The 13301-nt window shown below is 38.8% G+C and overlaps 1 protein-coding gene across 5 annotated transcripts in view; it reads right to left on the bottom strand.

Annotated features, from left to right (window-relative positions):
* The window catches only part of PLEKHA8 (pleckstrin homology domain containing A8), a 94973-nt gene that overhangs the window by 23950 nt on the left and 57722 nt on the right, over nucleotides 1-13301 (bottom strand). For all 5 annotated transcript variants that reach the window (XM_070369476.1, XM_005901401.2, XM_070369474.1 and 2 more), the window contains exons 5-9: nucleotides 9904-10062; nucleotides 8823-8863; nucleotides 6884-7041; nucleotides 3812-3971; nucleotides 3374-3459 (exon numbers count right to left, since the gene is read on the bottom strand). In XM_070369476.1, the coding sequence (XP_070225577.1) occupies nucleotides 3374-3459; nucleotides 3812-3971; nucleotides 6884-7041; nucleotides 8823-8863; nucleotides 9904-10062 (604 nt within the window). The remainder of the gene's footprint in view (nucleotides 1-3373; nucleotides 3460-3811; nucleotides 3972-6883; nucleotides 7042-8822; nucleotides 8864-9903; nucleotides 10063-13301) is intronic.

The raw sequence follows: 13301 nt of genomic DNA, 5'->3' as shown, positions 1-13301 counted from the left end.
ACTGCTCTTTAATGAGTAAACACAATGAGGCCTTACGGGCCCATGAGGATAATCTTGTAAGCTGAGAATGTATATTGTAATCCTTAGGGCTGCACTGTCCAATATGGTAGCCAGTACATATGTGGCTATTGAGCACCTGGCAATCAGTGTATCTATTCCAAACTGAAATGTGCAGTAATTATAAATGTACCAGACTTCAAAGACTTAGTATCAAAATTAAAAAAAAAAGGGGCTCATTAATGATTTTTTTATACTGAGTCCAAGTTCAGATGACACATTGTATATATCAAGTTAGATAAAATAATTATTAAAATTAGCTTTATCTGTTTTGCTTTACAAATTTAATATGCCTGCTAGAAAATTTTAAATTATATATAGTAACTTAAATATTTTTGTTGGAAGAGCAAATTAAAAGAAAAAAAAATAACACAAAGAGTATAGCTAAAAAGACAAAATGTAATAAAATTCTAAAATACATGACTCATCCAAAAGAAAGGCAAGAACAAAGGTAGCTAAAAAGCTAAAAGAGGAAGTAAAACAGAATATGAAAAAACAACTAATTGGCTAGAAATCAAGAAAGGAGTACACAAGGAAAAATATATGAGACAAATACAAAATAAGTAGCCAAGATGGTAGAAACAGCAAGATAGCAAGCTTAAATTCATCCAAACAATGTAATTTATTACATTAACTACAGGAAAAAATGATAATTTCAAAAAATACAGAAAATACATTTTATAAAACTAACTCATTCATGATTATAAAAAAACTACTCAATATACAACTCAACTGTATCTGTATGCTATTAATGAACAATTAGAAAATGATATACTTCTCCTGATAGCATAAAGAAACATAAAATTTTAAAATCTATTCATAACAAAAGATGTGTAAGAGTCTCATGCCCTACTGACTTAGCTAGCTGGGTGGCTTCAAAAGACGTTGTAAGACCTTTACACTATACAAAACATTGCTGTGAAAAATAAAGACTTAAGTAAATAGATATGGCACATTCATAGAAGACACGTTCATAGAACACTCAATGTTGTTTGAGGTATCAATTTCCTAGTAACTGGTTACAGATTCAACTGAATCCCAACAGACTTTTTAATAGAAATTGAAAAGCTAAAATTCACATGGACATTCAAAGGACCTAGAATTGCCAAACATCTTGAAGAAGATGATTTACATTATCTGATTTCAAGCCTTACAACTGAAGCACAGTAATTAAGATACTGTAATTCTAGGGTAACGAAAAACAGATTGTTGAAACAGAAGAGAGTCCAGAAACAGATCCACACTTATGGGGTCAACTGATTTTCAAAAAACTGCCAAGTAACATAAACGGAAAAGATGCTTTTACAACAACAACAACAAAATGGTTCTTGAACAACAAGGTAAAGGAAAAGAAAAAAAGGAATCTCAACCCTTACCTCACACCACATAGAAAACTGATTTCAAGATGGATCACAGATGTAAACACAAAAAATAAAGAGTGTAGAAGACAACACCAAAGAGTATTTTCCTGACTCTGGGGATAAGCAAAGATTTCTTAGGATACTGCAAGTACTAACTATAAAAGAAATAAAATAAATCGATTTAATGAAAATTAAAAACTCCACTCTTCAAAAGAAATCATTAAAAAAAGAAGCAAGCAAGTCACAGTCTGGGGGGAAATATTCATAATGAGAATGCCTACAATGAAACATTATTCAGAACACACAAATAACTCTTTCAACTCAATAATAAAAAGAAAACTAACCAACTTTTAAAAATAAATTAAAGATATGAACAGACTTCACGAAGGAAGAGACAGTAATGGTTGATATATGAAAAAGTGCTCAACATCATTAGTCATTGGGGAAATAAAAATTAAAGGCACAACAAGATACCACTGAACACTCACAGGAATGGCGAAAACCAAACATACTGACACCATCAAGTGCTAGTGAGGATGTGAAGCAACCAGAATACTCATACACTACTGTTAGAAGTGTACAAGGGTACAACCTCTCTACGAAATTAGAGGTATAAACCCTATGAATCAGCAATTCACTCTAAGTTATTAAGAAAAATGAAAACATGTGCCCACAGACACAAAAATATTAAGAGCAATTTCACTTATAACAGCCCCAAACAGGGGCTTCTCTGGTGGCTCAGTGGTTAAGAATCCACCTGTCAGTGCAGAAAACATGGGTTTGATCCCTGGATCAGAAAGATCCCCTGGAGAAGGAAATGGCAACCCACTCCAGTTTTACTGCTTGGGAAATTCCATGGCCAGAGGAGCCTGGCAGGCCACAGTCCCTGGGGTCATAAAAGAGTCGGATATGACTTAAGAGACTAAACAACAGCAACAAAGCCCCAAATAAGAAATTACCCAAATGTCTATCAGTAGAAGACTGAATAAACAAACTGGGGTATACTCCCTTAATGGAACACTATTCAGCAATAAAAAGGAATGAGTTACTAATAAACGTAACAACAAAGATGAAAACTTTACATCGAGAGTGTCCTGTAAGAGTACATAACACGAGTCCACTTATTTGCAATCTTAAAACACACAAAACTAATCCACAGTGACAGAAAGCAGTACGGTTGCCTTGGGCTCACTGACAGTTTGGGGACTGACTGGAATAGGGGACATTCTGGGATAATGAAAGCATATTCTATCTTGATAGAGGAGTGGATTACACCAGTAGATGCGTTTGTCAAAACTCATTAAATCATAACAGTTAAGTTCTATGCAAAATAAACCTTGACTTAAAAAAGAGATACATAGTTAAATGGATTCTATAGCAAACTTTAACACAGTAGCAATTCCTGGTATTACTGGCTTTATAAAAAGTCAATGGAATTTAAACTTAAAGTTATATATGTAATGTTTTTAATCTGAAAAAATTTTAGGTGGTAAAATGCTTTTTCATAGAGTTGCTGTTATTGTTCACTTGCTAAGCTGTATCTGACTCTTTGGGACCCCATGGACTGCAGCACGCTAGGCTCCTCTGTCCTCCACTATCTCCCAGAGTTTGTTCAAATTCGTGTCCATTTTCATACTACTAATGGATTTGAAGATCTGTTCTTCAACTACTAATACTTTCACTTTTGCTCTTAAATATGATTTCTAGAAAACAGAATTCCCTTTTTTCATTACACACCTCTGGGATCACTATTAATCATAATTAGAAATGAAATGGAAATATGTGATAATGCTTAAGGTCACACAGTTTTAACTGTATGTGGCTGGTGATATGAAGAGGTAGATAAGAAGGGTCATCTAACTGTACACATAGTTCCGTGTATTTTTACTACAAAATAACTTTATTGAAACAGATTCCAGAGACTAATGAATTTAAGGCAAATCTAGCAATCTTACCTAATACTGGAACCACAGCATAACATGATGCTAAGAATGCTTCTGTGGGAATGCCACTGTCTTCCAGAAGTTCAATGTCACTAAAGCTAAACAATTTAGTGATACAAAGGAGGAAAGATTAAAAATACACCATTAGCATGCTCTGCAGTTCAGAGGTAGTCATGAAAACAGCTGCCCCTCTGAGAATAAATCATTTAGCCTTATTCACAAATATGACCCAGTGATTGTTTTCCTATTATAACACAGTCTAATAAAATCACTTTCCAAAGATAATGCAAGCTAAATCTTATTGACAGCATATATTCTTGCAATCCAATTCCTTCTTATCCACTGCTTCACACAAGCTGAACAATAAAGCAGACACGTGGTATACCACAATCTCTATTCTGGAGGAAGACTGGTATCCAAGTGTCAGTGATTTGAAAGAGTAGAGAATACCTGGTGTTCATGGTACTAAAGAAAGTTGGGATGACTTCTTGGTCTTCTTCCCAATGGGATTCTGGAGAGCTGCTTGTGGAGTGCAATTCAGGCTGTGCCAAGTCGCTGTCATGATTTCCCAGGCTTTCCTCTCCATCTTCCTTCATCATTTCACCCTGGACTATATAGTAGAAGATACCTATTAGTAACCTTTATTTATTACAAAGTTTAATATATATACATATTCATTGTTAAACATTTCTAACACAGAAAAGTGTAAAGAAAGAAAAATCAGTGAGTGAAATATTACACATCACACACAAAACTGGGTTTAAATATATGTAAATTTTCATCCAGCTGCTTTTCACTGATATCATAAATATTTTCATTATCACTCAATACATTTCAAAACATGATTTTAACGATCATATAATACTGCATCATGCTTATGTGAAGGGCATTTAGGTGGTTTCTAAAATTTTAGTATTGTAAATAGAGTTGAGCCTCATTATTAGTGTATTCTATCTTTGCAGATTTGCTTGCCTGTTGAAGTTTATTTGTAATACTAAAATCAATGCTTATGGCATTCTTGCAGTCATTCTAGATATGTGCAGAGTGGTAAAAAAAAAAAACTGAGTTACCTCACACACATGTTCCCAGCTGAGGCTAAACCAGGTGCTGCTGCCTTCTTGTTTAACCTTTCACACTGTACACAAATGTGTTTATGTAGTGCCATGGTTTTTGCATTTGTGTGCATTTCATTGTTGATTTTGCTGTTTAAAAGGCCCTCCATGGAGAAGGAAATGGCAACCCACTCTAGTGTTCTTGCCTGGAGAATCCCAGGGATGGGGGAGCCTGGTGGGCTGCCATCTCTGGGATCGCACAGAGTCGGACACAACTGAAGTGACTTAGCAGCAGCAGCAGCAGCAGGCATAACAAGCCCTCAATCAAAGTTAGGTATTTCTCTCCATAGCTTTTTCATGGGATAAGGAAAGCTTTCCTAGGAGCATTCTGAACAGACTTGCCCACATTCCTCATTGGCCAGACCTGGGTGTGCCTTCTCCTGACCAATCACCAGCAAAGGAAATGCAGTTATGTTAATTATCATGTCAATTCTCCAGCAGTTTCCCTGAGGCTCATGCTACATATAGGGAGTTGGGATGGTGGGGGAAAGATACCTGCACAAAATCAAATTCTGAGAGGGAGGAGTAGTGGGAAAAAGTGCAGAGGAAGAGAACTGCGGAAGCTCCCTCAATAGCTTGCAAACTGCAGACAGGTGAGGGTGGCTATCCTAGATTGCCCAGCCATCAGTTGATCCTCCAGCTGACTGAAAATGCAGAGTTCAGTTAGGTTGACCCAGACCAGAAAATTTCCCCAACTGACCCACAGGATCAGGGGCTAAATAAAAGGATGATTGTTTTAAAAAAATAAATAAATAAAAAAGGCCCTCCAAGGGTAGTGCTTTCTAGTGTTCTAAGCATAAGAAGGCTGTGATGTGCCTTATGGAAAAACACATGTTATTTAATACATAAGCTTATATAAAATAAGCTTTGTTCAGGCATGAGTTATAGCGCTATGCTATGGGTTCAATGTTTAATGTGTCAACAATATAAACACAGTGTCTTTTTTTTCCCTTTGGGAGAAGAGATATTTTTTCTTTTCTTTCTTTTTAAAATTTTTATTGGAGTATAGTTGATTTACAATGTTGTGTTAGTTTCAGGCATACAAGCAAAGTGAATCAGGTATATATACATATATCCACTCTTTTTTAGATTCTTTTCCCATATAGGCCATTACAGAGTACTGAGTAGATTCCTTGTGCTATACAGTAGGGCTTTCTCAGTTATCTATTTTATACATGTGCGTGTGTGCTGAGTCATTTCAGTCATGTCTGACTCTTTGCGATGCTATAGACTGTAGCCCCCCAGGCTCCTCTGTCCATGGGATTCTCCAGGCAAGAATACTGGAGAGGGTTGCCATGTCCTCCTGCAGGGGATCTTCCTGACCCAGGGATCAAGCCCGTGCCTCTTACGTCTCCTGCACTGGCAGATGGGTTCTTTCCCACTAGTGTCACGTGGGAAGCTTTCAAGAACCTAACCATGTGTCTCCCCCAGGAGCAACGGTTCAATATTTGCTAGTTCAGGGTCTGCAGTAACGGTATAGAACACAACTTCCACAAATGAGGAGAAGTGACCATAACATCATAGAGGTCATCCCTGTCCACAGATCCCTGTCCTTAGATCGACTATTCCCTGAGGACAGATTCCTAGAAGAAAGTTACTGAGTCAGATAAACCAGAGTACTGTCTTAACTGAAATTCTCCTTTATTATTTACTCAAGGGATAAGACTTCGGTGATGTATGGACTGCTAGGTGCAGATTAACAGCTATAAAGATGCATCTTTTCTTCCCCCTACTCACCAGAGGAGATGAGGAGAAAACTTTCTAAAAAATTTTATTTTCAAACTATTTAATACTTACTTATAACACAATTAAAAGCTCTAAGACGGTTGTCATGGACTGATCTGAAGTTGGTTTTAGTGATTAGAGACAATGAAATTAGTAAATCCAAAAGGGCAGCATTTTCAACTACAGGTTATTACTTAAATTTGAAATTTGGTTTGATGAACACAGTAAAGGCCAGGTGAAAATCTGATGGTGGCTGGTGAATTCTGTCATCCTCAGGCCTCATCAGGAATCAGGAGCATGGAAAACTGAATTTCCATAATGCTGCAGACCCTTGAGTTTCACATCATAGTCTATGTTCAAAGGACTGAAATTCTGAGAAGGCTCTAACACTCATACTCTCTAAAAAGTCAGCACAGACAGCTACAGCTCACTGAAGCCCAGGAACATCACAGCTAAGAACAGTGAGGGGGAAAATCCCTCTTCACTCTGCTTTCTCAACATGGGGGTCAGATGGGATGGCAGAATGTGTCATGTGACCTGTGTCATCTAACCGACATCTGCCTCAGGAGCTGCCTGGCACACTGTCTTGAAGTCAATCCCTAACAAGGATCACATCACGGATAATGAATCAAACCCCCACGATTCTTTTAGTCAATAGTTTGGTTCACATCTTTTTTGTTTTTACCTGTTATATTATCATCTGTATTTTCTTCACTTGATATGCTGCAATCTGTCTCTGCAGGTTTCAAACATAAGGAGCTCTTGTTTCTCACTAGGATTTCTTCATCATCATTTATTTCCATATTTAAAGATCCATTTTCACAACTGTTTAACTCCATTTGCCTAAAATTTTTTAAAAGGAAAAAAGTCCAATTACTTCGTTATAAATACACTGCACAGATGATCTAATTCTGAGGGTTGGAAGAAAGGGTTGACAATTACCAATTTCTTTTAACACTGATTAAAAAACAGAATTGTGAAATCAAGCCAAATCTCTCACCCCACCCTCCTGCTTCCAAGATGGGTACTGGAGCAGGCCTGACTCCAGGCTGAATGGCTCTTTATGTACCCTAAGCTTACTCAAACTTCCTGCTCCCCACCAGCAACAGGAAATATTCACTGACAGCTCTTTGGTTTCCAAACAACTTTTTTACAGGTACCACATTTAACACTTTCCTCACTTTCCTCAGCTTCTCCCTGGGAGGTTTTTTCTATTCTCAGGTCTCAAATCACTGACTACTTCCATTTGTTTGCCTAGCAATTAACTGACTAGAAGCAACAAGCTGTAGTCCAGGAAGACAGAAAAAACTTGGGAAGACACAATACATCCTGAGACTCTGTTGCTCTTCAGGGTAACAGAAAAGGCTATTCAACATACAAGTGAAATAGCTGATTCTGTTTAAGGGACAATCATAACACCTTATAAATAACTAAACTCAGCCAAATTAGAACAAAGACACTTTCTTCTAGGGGGCTTCCCTGGTGGCTCAGATGGTAAAGAATTCCTCAGATGCAGGAAACCGGGGTTTGACTCCTGGGTTAGGAAGATGCCCTGGAGAAGGGAATGGCTATCCACTCCAGTATTCTTGCCAGTATTATGCTAATAAAATTAAAGAGGGAAAAAAAGAATAAAGGGAAAAGGTCCAAGCTATGTGGTGATTCCAGAAAAACCATTTGTTTTGTAAAAAATACACTATATTTCAACTCAGTAATTAAAAATATGAGTATATATTGATGAAATACTTCAAAAGAAAAAACATCTACAAAATGTTCCTTGTAGAAATATTTAGATCAAGAGAAAATTGTTAACCAAACCAAGGAACAATCTTTGTACTAAAGAAGCAAACAGTATATAAAGAGATGAAATACTAAATTATAACTTGAAAAGACAGATACACAGACTATGTCAAAATATGGAAATGCTTATATGAAATAATAACCAAGTAAAGACCTTATTTAATAACTGGAAGACAACTGTGTAAATATGTACTTTTTTCCAATAATTCAGATTTTGATATTACATCCTTTTTCCAACCTGTAAAGCTATCTTTTTATTTTTAAACAAAATGCCACTGTCTTTTCTGATAAGTGAAGTGAAGTCGCGCAGTCGTGTCCAACTCTTTGTGACCCCATGAACTGTAGCCCACCAGGCTCCTCAGTCCATGGGATTTTCCAGGCGTGAATACTGGAGTGGGTTGCCATTTCCTTCTCCAGGGGATCTTCCCAACCCAGGGATCAAACCTGGGTCTCCCGCATTGTAAGCAGATGCTTTACGGTCTGAGCTACCAGGGAAGCACATTTAAATCAATGCTCAGTTCCTCCACAAGAGAGGAGGTTCCAACACTCTGGCACCAGAGAAATGAAAAGTTACTAAACAAAACGCATGAGATGCATATCCTGGGGAAATGCAAACCTCTTCACTAGTAGTCAGTGTTGAATTAAAGTTTGCATTGCTTCAGGCTCACCCAAAAGAGGAAAATCAGAGACACTGTTTCCCTTGGTATCATCTCAACCCATGAGAAAAACCACCACATGATAAAAATATTAAAAAAAAAAACAAGGAATATTGATATCCTTATTTTTATATTTTTAGAAAGAATAAAAAACAAAAACTGTTACTGTACCTTTCCAATGAATTATGAATCGGTACAATAGGATGTTTCATCTTTAAAAGAAGCAAAGAAAAGAAAGTTCACATGTTAAAACTCCCAATAGAATATATTTAGAGTTTTATCCCATTTGAGAGTGGTAAATATGATCATAACACACACTACCCTACTCAAGAGGAATCATTTTAGGTCCTGCCAAAAGAAAGGAGTCACTGAACGCAACCAGTCTTTCATAGTTATTCAAATAAGGGTACTCAGATTTCTAAGAAAAAGAAAAATGGTCTTTTGAAGGACCTAAATATGATATTCAAATGCTTGGCTTTCTTGTAATTACAATCACACTCATTACAATATTATTAAATGCCAAACTATGATACAGCATTTTACCAAACACTGGAAGTATGAAAAGTCACAGTACAGAGTTCTTGCCCTCAAGGTAATTTCAATACAGACTGAGGCTAAAACAGGGGTATGTGTAGAGGAAGAACTCTTCGCCCAACTAAGGGATTCAGGGAAAGAGATTAAATTTTGAAGGATGAGTAAAAGCTAACCAGGGAAAGACAAGTGAGAAGGGCATTCTTGGTACTGAGAAATGGCCCAAAGAAGTGCGGGAGCTATAAGCAGTTAACAGGTTTAAACCTGGTTATGACAAAAAAAAAAAAAGGTTGGTGATGTGGGAAGCAGCTAAGATATTTTGACTTTAACCTGTAGGTAACAAGGGAATCACCAAGTTTTAGGTGGTCCAATTTATACTGCATGAATAGAAATACTGTAGACTGCCTGGAAGAGTAGGCAGAAGGCAGTTAGTTACAAGGTTGCCACCAATCTCAACAAGACTCACTGGACAAGGAGGCTGGAGAAAAGAGGGCAGCTACATCAGAGAGAGAGAGAGAGACATGTCTAGGTGGTAAAACTGCCAACAGTACCTGAGGGGATATGAGAGACTGAGGGCAGATATAAAAGTGCACATAAAGCAAAGTCCACTACAGTTGCCAAAGGGATCTCATCAGTTGCCTTCCTTACATAGCAGCTCAGTCTATCAATTTCTTAACTTTCCATTAGGCCCTGCTGCGGCCAAGTTGAGCTGGTCTGTTACCTTGTTGGACTTGAGCATGGCCAGCTGAGGTGACCCTGGAGGCGTGCGGTAGAGCAGCTCAGAAGTGAAGGCTGCGTTTGCAATCTGCATGCATTCTTCCAAAGTCTTGAGAAAAGTGTTACAGGTTGATTTCAGCAGAGTTCCCACATCAATTCCCTCCTATGAAACAACCAGAGTGGAAGATGCCTTTACTTTGCTAAAAAGGAAAGAGCTCAATTGTGGAATAGTCTTAGAGGTTTTATCCACCACAAAACAACAATAATAATAATCCCATCTATTTTGCTGGACAAATATGTGTACCAGTTATAAAAGAAAAAGACTAAACAAGTCTAATTTATCTATTATCCATACGCAAGCCTTACTCTCAGCCTGCCCTTCATGCTCACCCACCACTCCAGCTGAAGGCAACAACTTCTATATGACAGCAATATGTCAGGCACTAAGCTGGCATGGAGTTTCTTGTCTATAAGAGGTGGCAGACACCAGAGTCACATGGATTGACGACAAGTGAGATCAATGGAGAAACGTTTTCTGAGTAAAAAACGAGCTTCCAGAAGAGAAGCATTAGAAACCAAATATCACATTGTTTGCTTTCAGAATGGGCTTTTTGGCTTTCAGTACAGATGAGTCTAATAGGTTTTTACAACTGGAATTCTTTTGAGCATCAAATCATTTTTTTCTCCAAGTCATTTTACTTTCTCAGGGTGATATTGGATATTGATACTAATAAGCTGTTCAGAAAATAGGCCACCCCCAGATTAGAGAGTATGGTAACCACATCTTAGTGGTGTTAAAGCTATCAGATTTGGCCCAAGATGGAGTCACTCATGCTAAGCCTCACATCAGTAAACCAGAAATGTAGCCACATTTCTATGCTGGGCCTCCCAGAAAAGGCAGGCCTAGGTCAACCAGTCAGTGCTTGCCTGCTCAGTGCAAGTTACTGACCTGGCTCCAAGACTTCCCTTTGCTCCATATAAGAAAAGTAACCTTGCTTTAACCATTATAGGAAATATCCACTATGACTTCCTTGTTCCTGCTCACTTTGGTCCACAGAAATCTCTAGCCTGGTATGGCTCTTCACCGCTCCTTTCTATCTGCTGGATGGACTGGATGCTGCTCAATTCATGAACTGCTGAATAAAGCCAGTAAGATCTTTAAATTTTACTCAGTTGAATTTTGTTCTTTAACCATGACCCCTATATTTTCTTTATTATTTCTAACAAGTGAGATGTTAATGGTTATGAACCACTATGATTCAGATACCATTACAATGTGTGATTTTTTTTTCATACCACCAAGAAATTCTTGGACACCAGCCAGGTGTCCTATAGTTCCACACAATTTACCTGGAAGTAGTGTCAGGTCTCCCAGATTACATGCTCAGTCCTACAAGACTGCTTCCTACCCCCACTTCAGACACCAATGGCAAGTTCAGGGTGTCACTTGTGCTACTGACTGACCTACCATAGACTGAAGATTCCAACAACCCCCTCCTTGTGTTTGACTACTTTACCAGAGCAGCTCACAGAACTAAGAAACACATTTTACTTACTAGATCACTGGTTTATTATACAAGGGTATAACTCAGGAACAGCAAGATGGAAGAGATGCACAAGACAAGGCATGTGGGAACAGGCTTGGAGCTTCCATGCTCCCTTGACTGTGCCACTCTCCCCAGTCAACACTATTTACCAACTCAAGAGCTTTCTAAACCCCATGCTTTGAAGTTTCATTAAATGGGCACGATTGATTAAATCATTGGCCAAGGGTGACTGAGGTCAACCTGCAGTCCCTCTCTCCTCCCAGGAGGTGAGGGGGTAGGAAAAAAAGTTCCAACCCTACTTGGTAGGGTCTACTGTCAACCAGAACCTCCACCTTTAGGCACTTTTCAATAGTTGCCTTATTAACGTAACAAAAGACATCTTGATCACTTGCAGCGCAGGAAATTCCAATGGTTACTTTAGGAACTCTGTGCCAAAAACCAAAGATTCTTATTATAAACCACAGTAGGGTTTCCCTGTTGACTCAGTGGCAAAGAATCCACCTGCCAATGCAGGAGACCCAGGAAAGACAAATATGTCTTCAAGAAAATGGGAGATATCAAGGGAACATTTCATGCAAGGATGGACACAATAAAGGACAGAAATAGTAAGGACCTAACAGAAGCAGAAGAGATTAAGAAGAGGTGGCAAGAATACACAGATGAACTGTACAAAAAAGATCTTAATAACTTGGATAACCACGAAGGTGCGGTCACTCACCTAGAGCCAGACATCCTAAAGTGTGGGGTCAAGTGGGCCTTGAGAAGCATTACTATGAACAAAGCTAGTGGAGGTGATGGAATTCCAGCTGAGCTATTTCAAATCCTAAAAGATGATGCTGTGAAAGTGCTGCACTGAATATGTCAGCAAATTTGGAAGACTCAGCAGGGGCTATGTGCTGTGCTGTGCTTAGTTGCTCAGTTGTGCCTAACTCTTTGCAACCCCATGGACTGTAGCTCAGTAGGCTCTGCTGTTCATGGGGATTCTTCAGGCAAGAAAACTGGAGTGGATTGCCATGCCCTCCTCCAGGGGATCTTCCCAACCCAGGGACCAAACCCAGGTCTCCTGCATTGCAGGTGGATTCATCAACTGAGCCACAAGTCAGTTTTCATTCCAATCCCAAAGAAAAGCAATGCCAAAGAATCTTCAAACTACCATACAGTTGTGCCCATTTCACATGCTGCTGCTGCTGCTGCTGCTAAGTCACTTCAGTCGTGTCTGACTCTGTGCAACCCCACAGAAGGCAGCCCATCAGGCTCCCCGTCCCCGGGATTCTCCAGACAAGAACACTGGAATGGGTTGCCATTTCCTTCTCCAATGCATAAAAGTGAAAAGTGAAAGTGAAGTCGCTCAGTCATGTCCGACCCTCAGCGACCCCATGGACTGCAGCCTTCCAGGCTCCTCCGTCCATAGGATTTTCCAGGAAAGAGTACTGGAGTGGGCTGCTTTCCTTCTCCGTTTCACATGCTAGTAAGGTTATATTCAAAATCCTTCAAGCTAGGCTTCAGCAGTATAAGAAACGAGCACTTCCAGATGTACAAGCTGGGTTCAGAAAAGGCAGAGGAACCAGAGATCAAATTGCTAACATTCAATGGAGCATAGAGAAAAGCAAGGGAATTCCAGAAAAACATCACTTTTGCGTCACTATACTAAAGCCTTTAACTGTGTACAACAAACTGGAAAAATTTTAGAGATGGGAATACCAAACCACCTTACCTGTCCTGAGAAACCTCTATGCAGGTCAAGAAGCAACAGTCAGAACTGGTTCCAAATTGGGAAAGGATTAAGACAAGACTGTATATTGTCATCCTGCTTATTTAACTTCTACACAGAGTACATCATGTGAAATGCCAAGCT

This window comes from Bos mutus, chromosome 4 (assembly GCF_027580195.1).
Source record: "Bos mutus isolate GX-2022 chromosome 4, NWIPB_WYAK_1.1, whole genome shotgun sequence".
Taxonomy (NCBI): domain Eukaryota; kingdom Metazoa; phylum Chordata; class Mammalia; order Artiodactyla; family Bovidae; genus Bos; species Bos mutus.
The sequence above is the reverse complement of the archived record's forward strand: the minus strand, read 5'-3'. Positions and strand labels throughout refer to the sequence as shown.